Source organism: Micropterus salmoides, unplaced genomic scaffold (genome assembly GCF_014851395.1).
Source record: "Micropterus salmoides isolate LMB-PRFRI ecotype aquatic unplaced genomic scaffold, ASM1485139v1 Ms_hic_scaffold_19, whole genome shotgun sequence".
NCBI lineage: Eukaryota > Metazoa > Chordata > Actinopteri > Centrarchiformes > Centrarchidae > Micropterus > Micropterus salmoides.
The window spans coordinates 31,911,854-31,926,934 of NW_024041039.1; the positions used below are offsets into that span (position 1 = coordinate 31,911,854).

General features: G+C 41.8%; 1 protein-coding gene across 1 annotated transcript in view; it reads right to left on the minus strand.

The window, feature by feature from the left end:
- The window catches only part of rragd (ras-related GTP binding D), a 97,666-nt gene that overhangs the window by 58,368 nt on the left and 24,217 nt on the right, over positions 1-15,081 (minus strand). The window contains exon 2 of the mRNA XM_038729226.1: positions 11,958-12,253. Coding sequence (XP_038585154.1) covers positions 11,958-12,253 — 296 coding nt within the window. The remainder of the gene's footprint in view (positions 1-11,957; positions 12,254-15,081) is intronic.

Genomic DNA, 15,081 nt, shown 5'->3' on the forward strand with positions numbered 1-15,081 from the left:
AGCAGAGACCTAAACATGTCCTATATAAGCTGTGTTCGATGTACAGAGAGACAGAGTGGTTATTGGGCTGGGTCACTCTCCAAGCTGCTGCAGAGCTTGTAATTGATGCTGAATTCTTTGATGTAATAAACTTTTATAATCAAGAACAGTGTCAAGCGGATTTCTTCTCAACACATCATCGCAGCATTATTGTTCGGACACCACAACTTCACCAACTAACGCAACCCATGTTACTATTCTGTGTAAATCAACAGTGGATTTAGCCTGCAAGAAAGGATGTAACGGTAAAAAGCAAATGTGGAGCTTTTTCGTTTCCTATTTCTAACTTGATGCTTTTTGTGTTGATGATGACTGCAAATCGTTAAGTCTATGCCTTAGGCTTGCTGTGTTGTGGGTAGAATATTTCCACTTCTACTCATCCTGTGGCTCGGTGTTTTAATAAATTCATGTTTTCACAGTATTGTCGGTGTTATCTGCCTCTGAGACGGGAACATTGAAGTAACAGAGCCTGAACATATCTGGTGGCAGCAATATGGCCACAAACTACCAACCGACAAACATTCAGCTAGGTAGCTAAAGCAATCTAAAACAGAGTAGCATATAGCATTAGCTCCTTATGATCGGTTGATGTGAGATCTATTTCAGCACCAGCCGCTATCAATATATTTATTTAAAATTTTTCTGCTGTTGTCAAGCCAGTTCTGGCCCACGGGCCGCCTATTGCCGACCTCTGGTCTATGGAACACACATAGGCAGGGAGTGAAAAAACACATAAGGAAGAGCAAAACTTCACAAAGAGGAAAAATCACACCATATAAGGCGAACACAGTCTGTAAAAACAAATGTATGGATAATGACAGGTGGTAAACTTGACTATTTATCCCTTTAACATGCCTTGTAACAGTACAATTGACATTTTTTTCAGTCAAATTACTTATCTCGTGCCACTACAACTTGTGATATTAAAATGTGTCTCGTTGAGGTGAAATGTGTTTCACAAGATCAGCATGATGAACTGCTGAAATTAGCATAGACGATGTTAGTGGCAATCAGTGCACGCACTTGTGTCTACCACAAAACACACAAACACACACACACACACACACACACACACACCAGTTAGCTCAGGGAATATCTTTGGCAGTATTTCAAAACCAAATTCATCAGTGGAAGAAGCCCAGTCCATCCTGAGTGACAGTCGGTTAGCTTGCCAGCAGCATTGATCTACAGTAGGTAACTGCTGCTGTTGGTGAATCACTAGGCTTGTCTATTAGACACGAGAGGCGTCACTTGGTTTTATTTTCACTGGCCAACTTTAGCATTGAAACTGATTATATTTTGTTTGTTTGTGTTCGTGTAACGTCTCATCATGTGAGCTATACAGTATCAAGTAGTATCTAAAGGTCTCCAGTCAAATCAGTACTTCAATCGATACTTTTCGTTGCCAGATCACGGCAAAAATGATTATTTGTATGGTTTTGCTCGAAGCCAAACATGCAAGCAACTCACCGAAAAAAAGAGAAGAGTACGGCTCTTTTTTCTCTTATGTACCTGCACCCGCTTTGAAGTCTATGCATGATTTTAACAGCTGCTCACCTTCAGCTGCGGTCTCAGGCATGTTCGTCAGTGTTGCAAGTTTATCACCACAAGCTTGGCTTTCTGTAGGTTTCATCTTCTGGTATCATTTAACACTTCTCTGTACATTTTTATTTGCTACATCACTTGTCACTGATCCCATCACATCAATTAAACAATGTGGTGACGCAGCAGCGATCAGCTGTTCAGCCAACTCCTCGCTCGTTTTCGATGGAGGACTGTCACAAGAGAGGGCTTCGTTTAGTGAACTGAACTGATTAGCAACTCTAGTTGAGGACAATTCTACCAGCCATGTCTTCCTTCTTTTACGTGTGGACGCTCTGACAGACAGTGTTTCAGTTTGCGGCATGCACGGACACAGAACTACGATAAAGTGAGCCGTCGTTTGTGAGAAGCACACGGTTAGCTAGCAGCAGCTAAATTTGGAGTGCACACGTTTTCGACCCTGTATGGAGTGTTTTCTAAAGCGAGACTATCAAATCTCAATAGTACGCAATAGGATAAATGATACAAGGATACAAGATACATGTGTCACAATGTCTGGTTTTCAAAATAATGTGTTTTTTTATATTTCCCTGTTGCTTTTATGTTTTATGTAAAGCACTTTGAATTACCTTGTTGTTAAAATGTGCTATACAAATAAACTTGCCTTGCCTTGCCTTGTTAACAAAAAGGTAATTTTATTTGTCACATACACATACATGTTGCAATATTCATCCTCTGCATTTAACCCATCCTTCAAGGGGGCAGTGGGCAGCCGTTGTGCAGCGCCCGGGGACCACGTCCTGATCTTATGTCAGTGTCTGGTCAATGCACTGACAGAAGAAACCTAACATGTTACATTTGTTAATTAAAAGTGAAAAAACAGTAAATGTTATGGAAATGACTTTATTCTTTAATGAATTCTCCTTGAATGAATAAACATTCAACAGTAATCATCAACAGATGGGTTGCCATTTCAGTTCACCCTCAGAGACACCTTTAGATGTAAACCATTAATGAAAACTAAACCGACTCACAATCATCTGATTCAGACGTCACATTTTTTTAGACACAGCTAATCCAGAATAAAAAGCAGCGGCACTGGAGCTGAAAATGTGCAAATAATAAAACAAATACAACTGTTTGATTATGTTCTCTCCTTTTGGTTTGCAATATGCAAGTACTAAAATCTAAATTCTGGGTACCTACAGGTCACAGTGCTGGTAAACAGATCTGAACAGCTGACAATAAACAATGACATCATCTGGCAGCTATTAATTCATTCGTGTTTCTAAATTGTGATGTGAAAGTGCTTCCAAAATAATTCACTAATTTCAATAAATCTAACTGATTTTGTCCCAGGATTTATTATGCATTTCTTCTACTTCATTGCATGATTTAAAATAACAAGTTGAGAAACGGGTCTATTCGTCGTTCATCTTGCACTGCAGCAGCTAATAAAGCCCATTTAATCCCATCAGTCACAATAGTGACCGTAAAAATGTTTTTCATTTAGGCAGACTGGAGCAGAAAACAGCTTACCTTTCTGAAGTTATACAGTAATATAGTAATGTCACATATGTGTATGAAGGTGGATCAAATACAGCTAATCTTAAATGTTAAAGTAAAGAGGAGCATAGTAGGCCTATTTATTTTCATTCTATACACACATTACTCAAGATGAATGAACTATGCAGACAGTGGTAAAAAATCTTGAATGTTCTTCACTTGTTATCCTGTAGTTACACAGTAATATTAGGGGTGTGGGCTGTATTAAAAGTAGCCACTGTTATCCCATGCTCTATCATCACATAGTAACGATGGGGTATATGCTGTTCTCCCATTCTTCCTCTGTATCAACAACAAGGCATGTAAGAGGGAATAGAAAAGGAATTTTATTGTTTTTGGGTTATTTTCTTTGTTGCTCTCCTGCTCCTCCTCCTCCTCCTTCTTCTTCTCTTCTTGTCCTCTGACAAATATGGTTATGTCCACTGCATGCTGTCTCTTTACTGTAAAGGCTTGAATACAAGTGCACTCCAGATTTAGCTGCAGCTAGCTGACCATGTGGTTCTCACAAACAGCTCACTTTCCCGCAGCTCTGTGTCCGTGTATGTTGCTAAATGAAGACTGTGGGTCAGAGCGTCCACGCCACAGGCCTGAGGTGGATTGCCATTTACATTCCACCTCAGGCCTGTGTTAGTGAGGCGTTACCACACCTGGCCGACCAGATAACTGACGTGGAGAAAAAACATTGTAAACAAACCTCAGCCATGAACTTCCAAATTACAGACAGCATATTAAGTGTCCCACCAAGGACATTAACACACTGGACCACTGCTACACAACATTAAAGGACGCCTATCGCTCTGTTCCCACATGCAGCCTCTCTGATCACTGTCTGGTTCATCTTATCCCGACTTACAGGCAGCGACTTAAATCTGCTAAACCTGTTGTAAAGACTGTGAAAAGATGGACCAACGAGTCAAAGCTGGAGTTACAGGGCTGCTTTGACTGCCCTGACTGGAGTGTTTTTGAGGCTGAAGCCACTGACCTGGACGAACTAACCGACACTGTGACATCTTACATCAGTTTTTGTGAGGACATGTGTGTGCCGACTAAAACCTTCCGCACATACAACAACCAAAAACCCTGGTTCACAGCAAAACTCAGGCAGCTTCGTCAGACCAAGGAGGAGACCTTCAGAAGTGGGGCAGATTCATGTACAACCAGGCCAGGAACACTCTGACTACAAAGTTCAAAGCAGCAAAGAGGAGCCACGCTGAAAAGCTATAAAACAGCCAGTGACCCTGCGTCAGTGTGGAGAGGCCTGCAGACACTCACAAACTACAAGAGACCATCCCCCAACACTGCTGGTACTCAGTGACTGGCTGGCGAGCTGATGGGTACTGATACATTTAGCTGACGCTTTTATCCAAAGCGACTTACAATTGAACGCAATGGTGGATGGGCACAGTGGGGAATTGAACCCGGGTCTCTCACACCAAAGGCATGTGTCTTATCCACTGCACCATCACCACCCGCTTAATGGATTTTACTGTAGGTTTGAGAAGCCAACAGTCACACCTCTCCCCCACTCCAACACCATCCTCAAACAGCCATCTTCCCCCACTGCCACGCTGTCGCCCCCCTCACCAACCCCTCACCTGCACTCACGATCTGTGAAGAGGATGTGCGCCAGCTCTTCCAGAGGCAGATGATCCCATCTTCATGGGATCTGTGTGAAGTTCCCTCCTGCTTCAAACGCTCCAGTCATCCCGGTCCCCAAAAAACCCTCCATCTCTGGATTAAATTACTACAGGCCTGTTGCCCTGACATCTGCAGTCATGAAGTCCTTTGAAAGACTGGTGTTGGGCCACCTGAAGGACATTACAGGCCCCTTGCTGGACCCCCTGCAGTTTGCCTATAGGGCTAACAGGTCAATGGATGATGCAGTCAACCTGGGACATCCTGCAACACCTCGACTCTTCAGGAACCTATGCAAGGATCCTGTTTGTGGACTTCAGCTTCAGCGTTAACACCATCATCCCGGACATCCTCAGCACCAAACTCACCCAGCTCACTGTGCCAGCCTCCACCTGTCAGTGGATCACAGACTTCCTGACTGTCAGGAGTCAGCAGGTGAGGCTGGGGAACATCACATCCAGCATCCGGACTATTAGCACTGGCGCCCCCCAGGGGTGTGTGCTCTCCCCACTGCTCTTCTCCCTCTGCACCTCAGGAGACCCATCTGTTAAACTCCTGAAGTTCGCTGACGACACAACGGTCAATGGCCTCATCCGGGACGGTGATGAGTCAGCCTACAGACTGGAGGCTGATCAGCTGGCTCTCTGGTGCACCCAGAACAACCTGGAGCTTAATACGCTCAAAAGTGTGGAGATGATCGTGGACAGGAGGATCTGCCACCAAAAAGGACAGGAGCAGACTACAACGGACAGTCAGGACTGCAGAAAAAATCATTGGTGCCAACCTGCCCTCCATTCAGGACTTACACATTTCCAGAGTCAGGAAACAGGCAGGAAACATCACTGCAGATCCATCTCACCCCGGATGCAACCTGTTCCAACTTCTCCCCTCTGGTAGGCGAGAGCACTGTATGCCAAAACCAACAGACTCAGGAACAGTTTCTTCCCACAAGCCATCACTCTGATGAACAGCTGATTCCTGACTCACAGTGTCACATCCACCTCCGACATAATAATTTACTCCTGCATCCTTTGCACTCTGTTCACTGCACTATTTGTCAATCTGTCTATGTTTTTGTTTACAGTGTGTATATTGGTGTTCTTTGTACTGTAGCCTGTGTTTGATTTATTATTATTATATTATTGTATGAGTAAGCACATCATGATCTTCACCTGAGGCCAATAGGTTACGTTTGTTGAGTTTCCTGGGAAGAGATGAAAGGACAGCATTGTAAGTGGGGGATAAGTGGTGGCGTAGACCCCCTCCCCTGTTCAATGACGGCTTCTCGACCCTGGTGTAGATGCTTCCTTGACACCTCTTTCAAACCATCCATCTTCTCTGTCTAAAATGTGCACCTGGTGGTCCTCAAACGAGTGTCCTCTGTCCTTCAGATGTAAGTAGACTGCAGAGTCTTGACCTGAGGAGTTGGCCCTTCTGTGTTGAGCCATGTGTTTGTGTAGTGGTTGTTTAGTCTCCCCAATATACAGGTCTGTGCATTCCTCACTGCATTGGACCGCATACACTAGATTGCTTTTCTTGTGTTTGGGTGTGCGGTCTTTGGGGTGGACCAGCATCTGTCTTAGTGTGTTCGTGGGTTTAAAAAACACAGGGATGTTGTGTTTGTTGAAAATCCTCCTGAGTTTCTCTGATACTCCAGACACGTATGGAATCACAATGTTGTTGCGTTTGACCTTCTTTTCCTCCTCCCCTGTAGTTTTGTTCTTCTTGGATCTTGTGGCTGTTTTCACAAAGGTCCATTTAGGGTATCCACAGGCTGTAAGTGCCCCCTTCAGGTGGTTCTGTTCCTTCTCTCTGGCTTGGGCGCTTGTTGTTATGTTTTCCGCTCTGTGGTGCAGTGTTCTCATGACCCCTAGCTTGTGCTCCAGTGGGTGGTGTGAATCGAAGAGTAGGTATTGGTCTGTGTGTGTGGGTTTTCTGTAAACACCAATCTGCAGGCTCCTGTCCTCTTCAATGTGTACAGCGCAGTCCAGGAAGATCAAACTGTTGTTGTGAACATCTTCTCGTGTGAACTTGATGTTACTGTCCACAGAGTTGATGTGTTCTGTGAAGGCTTGCACTTCCTGGCTTTTAATTTTGACCCAGGTGTCGTCCACATATCTGTACCAGTGGCTCGGTGCTGTTCCTCTGAAGGAGTTGAGGGCTTTATTCTCCACTTCTTCCATGTAGATGTTTGCCACAATCGGGGATACCGGTGAGCCCATGGCACAGCCATGCTTCTGTCTGTAGAATCCACTGTTGTACTGGAAGTAGGTGGTGTTTAGACAGAGGTCACAGTAGTAGTCTTAACGACTGTAACGACTGTCGTCACAGCAACAAGGAACACTAACGAACCAGCGGTATCGATGACCCGGGCCAACGACCCCACTGAGGTTAAATAGCTGAGTTTCCCTGCCAGTCAGTCAGAACTGAAGAAGTCCTTTGGATGAGGGACGAAACGTCTTCCAGTATCTTCAACCAAGTCCAGTTGCCCTTGATTTTAACCTTCGTTGGATAACTATGACCTGGATGACTGAGAATCTTCATAGACAAATTTGATTCTGATTTAAGTCAATTCTGTCTACTTAGCACTTATCGTGCCAGTGTAGCAACAAAGCAGACTGTATATCGATTCAATAATTCAACTAGTAACAGTTTCTTTTTTTACAGGCACTTTTGATTTATTCTATCAAAATAGGGCGATATCTCCGTCCATGCAGCTAGCCACATCAATTCACGGAAAAACATAACGTTGTTGAGTAGTTAAGAGTATAGGAGAGCCGGGACGATTGAAATGCGGGACGAATGAAACACAGCGATTTTCTCAGAGCCCATACAAATCTGATATGCTAAACTACCTCAGCACATACAGTCCACAGTACTTAACAGAACCAGTAAAAATCAGGTGGATACGTCACACTTTCACGGAGATATACGAAAGAAGCTGTTTTCAATCACGGAACGTGATCATTTTTTTTGAAAGAGTGTTTATTGTTTCATGTGTCATGGTCATGATCATATGAAAGATTAGTTAGTACTTTAACTAGTGTTGGAGTACTCGAGTACTGAATCTTAAGACCACTTTTCTTCTCTTGGTCTTGTCGCGGTCTCGGACATTGAGGACTCGGGATTTTATTTCAAGACCAGTCAAGACCATAACTTTGGGAACATCAATAAATTGCTTTTGCATTGTCTGATTTATTTGTTAACATCCTAACTTTATTGGATGTAAAATGTATTGCTTCAAATGCAACCAATAACCCTCATTAAAAATGTGTTGTTCCTGTTAACAACTGTCACCCCTTCCCGTGATGGTAAACATGGAAAAGGAGTGTTGAATAAAGATGTTTACGTTGATTTCAGCTGTGGGCGTTTTTGTGGGAATCTGGATATTTCAGATCAATTTGAGAAGTACCTATGATCACATTTCACATTTTAGTGTGTGTCATATAATGTGGGGGAACTGGTCTTGGGCTTGACTCAACTTCTGGTCTCAACTTGGTCTCAGCACCTAAAAGTCTTGGTCTTGTCTCGGTCTCGATAAACCCTGTTCTTGGTCGGTCTTGACTACAACACTAACTTTAACACATCCTGAAGTTCTAAATGTCAAGTTTTACAGTTTAGAAGCTAGTGAAGTTTAAATGTCAGGAGTCACAGATGTTTCAATCGTCCCGACACGTAGCCATTCTACCCTACTTAGATACGGCGGGCGGGGGGGCAGAGTCCACTAGGCTGCAGGCTGGACCACCAGGATACTCACAGCCAAATAACAGGATCTTCACAGTAGACCAGGAAAACAGGCTGCAGATGTACATAAAAAAGGGCAGCCAATATCTAATCCAAATCTGCATTTGCTGTTGGATTTTCTAGTTGGCTAGCTAAGTTATATTTATACTATTTTTTTGTTAAGAAAGAAAAGCACATAGGCCTAATGAGTTTGCAATTATGTATTAAGAAGGGCAGTGTCAAGCTTTCTAAATAAAAACAAGAATAACATAAACTATTTAAATGTATACGTTGTGTTTCATCCGTCCCGCACAGTAGGGACAGATGAAACAATGCGCACATTTCGTTCAAAGTGAAATTATACTGTAGTCGTTCCACATTTTAACAAGATAACACCTGGTATGTGTTCTAAAAATAGAACACACACGTGAGTTGTTGATGACAACAACAAATGATTTCTGTCTGTAATGTTATATTTTCAAATGATATCTGAAAAGTGTTTCAATCATCCCGGCTCTCCCCTATAGCTTAGCCTCTCTTCCAGTCTTCTTAAAAAAAACACAAACACTTCTCATTCATAATTTCCCTTTGAAGTATAATATACTATGTCATTTTATTGCTATCAGCTGAATTTAACATGAAATTGGACTGCAGTTATAATTTGAGCTTCATGGGGATCTATAGTATAATGAAGGTTACCAGTGGAGATTAATAAATAATTAAATAATAACCTAAGCCTAGACAGGCGTGTTCATTACGTGGTCCAATACTTTCTCACACATACAGCAGCACACTACTTGCCCCAGATGTCTGCAATATTGCAACAAACTTTAAGTTTAAAAAGCCTGAAATAACCCAATAAAGACTACTGCTCAAGGAGAGACCACAAATCTGCCCCGGTATCATATTAATGATTATATTTAATTATAATTATTAATCATGTTGTAATACATGATTAACATTGTTCATTCAACATAGTTCATTGGGAAAACTTGTTTATTTTCCCTGTTTAGAAATTAATGTAAATAATCATTTACAATACAGGTGTGATTAAAAATAGTTGTTGGTAAATTAATTAGTGACCGCCATAGATGCATGATTTTACTGCTTCCATAAAAGCTCAGACCCTCCTTATGAGAGCTGAGCTCCTATGTAACTAGAACCCTACTGGACTAACGTTATATGGACTACAGCTTGTGGACTATCAAACTGTAACATCTGTAAAAATTAACACACATGTAATACAACATGTATACCTGTATCAATAATTCTGTAAATACACTGCATACACAAAGATTACACAGTTAGAAAAGGAGCTAGCAGCAGTGACTTATTTGCATTATCCAAAACATAAAAAAAAAGTCTGAATGCGTGGCTCTTGGCATGTTCCATCAAAATAGCTACCACTATCAATATTTGTAAATCTAAATCACGCAAATTAGGATATGCCAACAGTGGCTATGGTGAGCCCCCGAAGATCTATGGGAGGAGGAGTTTTTTTCTGGGGATAACATAAGCTAACTATTCATATAACTGTGTGTGTGTGTGTTAGATCTCTCCCTGCTCCAAAACAGCTGATTCAAACTATCAAATTGTTATGAACCCGAAGCTGCTTAAATCAGCTGTGTTGAAGCAGGGAAAGATTAAATCATGATGGACAAAGGGTAACTTTCTCCAGGAGAGGGATGGGAAACACTGTCATAGTAACGTTACAAAAAGTGTGAAAACAGCAACACAGAACAGTCTAAACCAGTGGTCGGCAATAGGCGGCCCGAGGGCCTGATTGCTGGCGGGCCTTCAGATTGCTTTGATAGCAGAAAAAAAATAAATAAATAAATTGATAACGGCTGATGCTTAAATAGATCTCAGTCATGACAGCAACAGTTACTCACATAACCACTTTCTCTTAAGAGATTGTGCCTCTAAAATAAAAGCGCAAGAACGTCTTTTGCAGCAATGCTTCATGTCGGGTTTATTAAGAGCTTTTACTTTGAAGAGTTCTGAAAGACAATTCAAAAGAGTCTCTGGCCTGCCTGACACACCTCTGAAAAAGCCGTCAGTAATTGTGTGATTGGATTCCCCTGAATTTTCTCAGGGAAATGAAAATAAGTGTCCACAGGTTTATGAATGCGGATCAAATGCCGGAACGCGCACACACTACGGCACATGCTTTATGTGAGCATGTGCAAAAGTGTCCTTTTATTCAATTTGTTTGACAAGGGAGAAAAAAATATTCGCAATAAGATGGGATCAATCTCTCTACCTCCCCATGGGGAGTCCCGCACAATACCAACTGAGCTAATCACGCACATGATTTTGTGTGGTTTGACTTTGTTCCTGTCCCACTATATAACGGCTTGGAAAAATTTGGCCCGATGCCAGACTTATTTGTCAACCCCTGGTCTCAACGAAATCTTTATTTTATCTTCTTCTGGACAAATAACTAACCTGAGCGTCATAGTCAACATATTAAGACAAATGCAGACCTATGCCCATACTAAATGCTTTACAATGTTTCATAAAGCCAAACACACATATATTATCCAAAGAAAAAAAGCTAATTCTACCATACTACTTCAGTAGCTAACGCTAATCGCTGTTGGCGTAGCCTGTACATTATTTATAGCGGTAGCTATTTTGACAGCAAACACATACCAAGATCAATGCATTCACACTTTTCTTATTGTTTTGGATAATGCTAACCAGTCACCTACCGCTGTCACAATGTGTAGAGTAGCGAAGAAACTGAGAATGCATCAAGTTATGTCCTGTGGGGGCCAAAAACCCTCCCAAATAGTCTGTTATTTATGGTTATTTCCTGCCCTGACAGTGGAGCTCACTTCAGAGTGGAGCCTGCACCGGAAGCGACTCCACAGTGGAGGTCTGTAGTTAGACCCCTCTTAATAATTGACATGTTAAATCCCATTTGTTGACTCTGTACAAAAGTGTAAAACTGACCTAGTCACTGTCGGACTCTGTGGGAAGTGATTGTCCCTGGCCAAGAAATAGTGACATTGACATGTCACATTACTGTGCACATGAGCACTGCCTGTCAACTCACTCAAGCGTGGAAAGACAGGGGGGCAGAGTTGATTTAACAGTAGGCAAACTGAAATGATGAAGAAGGTTCAAGTACCAACAGCAGCACCAAATGCTGCAGTAGTTTATCAGTATAATGGTTCTGACGAGTCAGGAACCAGTACCAGTCCCTTGTATTAATTCATACTCCTCTGTCAGCTTCAGCTGCTGAATTCACACCCCACCTGTGGTCCTACACCTGCCATAGATGCTTATGTGATCTCTGCTTGTCACCCTGTTCACTACTTTGTCTACAACAGTGACTACATTGCTGATTTTCCAATTTTGTAATAATGGTATATCTTGAATAGGGTAATAAGAAAGCCTTCAGAACATTATATAGGATTGTATATAATAGGGTTTTGTGGCCTGACCTGTGAATCAATTACAAAGATTAGTGCTCCGGTTCCTCTGAAGATCATTTCATAGTCAAAGGTGGGGTCAAAGAAGTCAATCTGGCCAGGGAAGTCCCAGATCTGGAAGCTGACGAAGGAGCTGCTGGAGACATCCTCTCTGCAGATCTTATTGGTGCTCTCCAGGAACAGGGTCTCACTGGGTGACATTTTATGGAAAACCACCTTCTGGATGGAAGATTTCCCACTTCTCCGCAGGCCCATCAATAGTATACGAGGTTTGACCTCTCCATTCAGAGAATCACTGACGTCCAACACTACACAACAACAAAGGGACAGAGGCACTGTAAATTACTATTACACTGTAAGAAATATTTAATGGTGAATTATATGAAACTTTTGATCATCCATCCATCCATCATCAACCGCTTATCCTGCATACACAGGGGGGCTGGAGCCAATCCCAGCTTACATTGGGCGAAAGGCGGGGTACACCCTGGACAGGTCGCCAGTCCATCACAGGGCCACACATAGACAAAAAACCACTCACGCTCACATCCACACCTAAGGACAATTTTAGAGACACCAATTAACCTAGCCTCTTTGGATGGTGGGAGGAAGCTGGAGCACCCTGCATTCTGATGAATTTTTCTGCACCAGTTTACGGTGATTTTATAAAGAGAAAAACAAAATTCAGTTAATATCATCCCTGCTGAGTCATGATTTAGTCTTTCGTCCTCTTTGTTTATGTTTGGGGAAGTAACCTCTTTAAATGTCATTGTGGCACCTTTTCACCTCAATGATAAATTATTTAGTTATAAACTCCAGGACAGTTATAAGCTCCTGTGTTTCAGAATTTTCTGCACATTCAGAATCTCTACATACCTGTGTTCTCTGACATGTCCAGAAAAAAGTTATTAGTCTAACTTCATCATTTAATGAGAGGTCTACCTGCCCTTTACTCTGCTGTGCATTACGTTATAGATCCGCTGGTAGTAACATTATCCCCTACATACCGTTTGACCAGTTGACGCAGTTTCACAGCAAAATCGGTAGTGTGAATGGGAGTTAATTTTACAGTGAAAATTATTCTGAGTTGATAGGAGTTGACTTGGGTGTGATTTTGACCACTGGCAGTGCTTAAACAGCTCTGGGGGCGGTGCCTTTTCAGCGAGTTGAGTGACGGTGTTAATTGCACATCCGTTTTTTTCACGGTCATTTTCGTGGATGCACAGTGACAGAGAAGAAACCCAAGTGTCTGCAATATACTCTTTTAAATGGTAAGAACAAGTATATTTACTTATACTGACCATTATTCGCTATATATATTGTGAATTAACATCGAGTGGGGTGTGTTTTTGAAGCTGGTAACGTCAGATACCAGCTAATATTAATTTAGTTTAGTGCTTAACAAGCAGTTAATGATGGTCAGTTAACGTAATAACAATAGTGGCATGTTACCATGACATTTAGGATATCCAAATAAACTCAAATAAATACTGTGCAATCAATTTTAGCAGGTTTAGCTGCTTTCGGCAAATACTAGCGCTTAAAACTTTAGGCTGACCACGGTAATTAGTTGGCAGACTGGCACCAAAAAAAGTTTGTGACTAGTGGTGAGGTTAAACAATTGTTAGAGGCCGTTTCTAGCTAATTTTGATACCTAGCAAACAGAAGCTTTCCAGGCCCAGGTTTAAGAGAACGAATAACATTTTAACAGTAAGTTATTTGTTTTACCAGAATTTGCTGCAAATACTATGACATCATCAGTGTTTCCCATTAGGGCTGAAACAATTCATCGATGAAATCGATTACTAAATTGCATCGATGCAAATTCTTTGTGTTGACGCTTCGTTAAATAACTACAACGCACAATGTTTTGCACGGACATGTATTACTGTCGCACATCGCGCTTACACGGTGAACACGACATGATTATGATGTCGCTGTTTGCAAAGTGGAGGAGGAGAGAGAAAATAGCGAGGGACAAAGAAGAAAGTGTCCCAAGTCTTGGATTATTTCAAGCTAAAAGAAAACAACAACTCTGTAATGTTGCAGTCCGTCCACCGTAAAACGAAACTTGTCGCATCGGCAACAGCACGACGGTGTTGTGCCGAATTCTGCCAGCCTGCCGGGAATTGCATGCACCTCGCGGCTGGTAACGCTCATTTAAGCTGGGTAAAGAGGTGGATGCAAATCTTGGCAGGTAGCCTACAACATCTGTCCTGCCGAATTATGCATCCATGTCTTAAGGTCCTTTTCAGACACTTTGCTGTGCTCATACATCAAACGTGGAAATGACGACATCTTTAAGCTGAATCTCAATGATTGCTACTTCTACTAAGTGTATTAAAATATTAACGACTCTAAATGTTGAAAAAATATATACTTCGAATCATTTATCACAATTGATGAACCCCACGAAGGATATTATAGCGCTTAAAAGCAGTATTTGGAGGTGCATGCAATTGTCGGCAGACATGCAAAACTTGGCATAACACCAGCACCTGATCAAAGCACCCGGTGTTCTGCCAGCAGACCACAGACAAGTGGTCAACAGTAACAGCAACTTTAGCATTTAACTGTCAATGTGGGAGACACACCTTAAAAAAGGTTATTAGCCAGCATGTAAGGAGCCTAGCTAATAAGGATAGCTATGTTAACACTAGAATACAGCTGGGTTGTTGAGGTTGGCACGCTGGTAGTCAATATTGACTGCACGCAGGAATTTAATCATGCCTTTCAGAATTAATAACGTTAGTATAATAGCTTTGTTTGGAGGACTTAAAATAGTCTTTTTACTATAATATTTTGGCTACATGGCTTGATTTAAAATTCTGTTAATTCTTTGCACCTGAGAAAACAATACAGGTAGTTCTTTCCATTTTCTGCAGTTTCTTTATGATGTCATCATGCTGCTGAAGGTGAAATACCAGACTGCCAAGAAGTACATCAGATTACAGTCAGGTTTCACTTATTTGGAGTTTGTCAACGAATGCAAGTAGCTATCTTGTGTAACAAAATGAAAGTACAAGCTTTAAGGCTTTTTTAAACTGTCCTCATGATAGTTCATGTTGGCGTCAGATTTAGTGAAAATAGAGCTGTGTGCTTCTTGCCACAGGCCTTTTTCTTCTTACACTGAAAA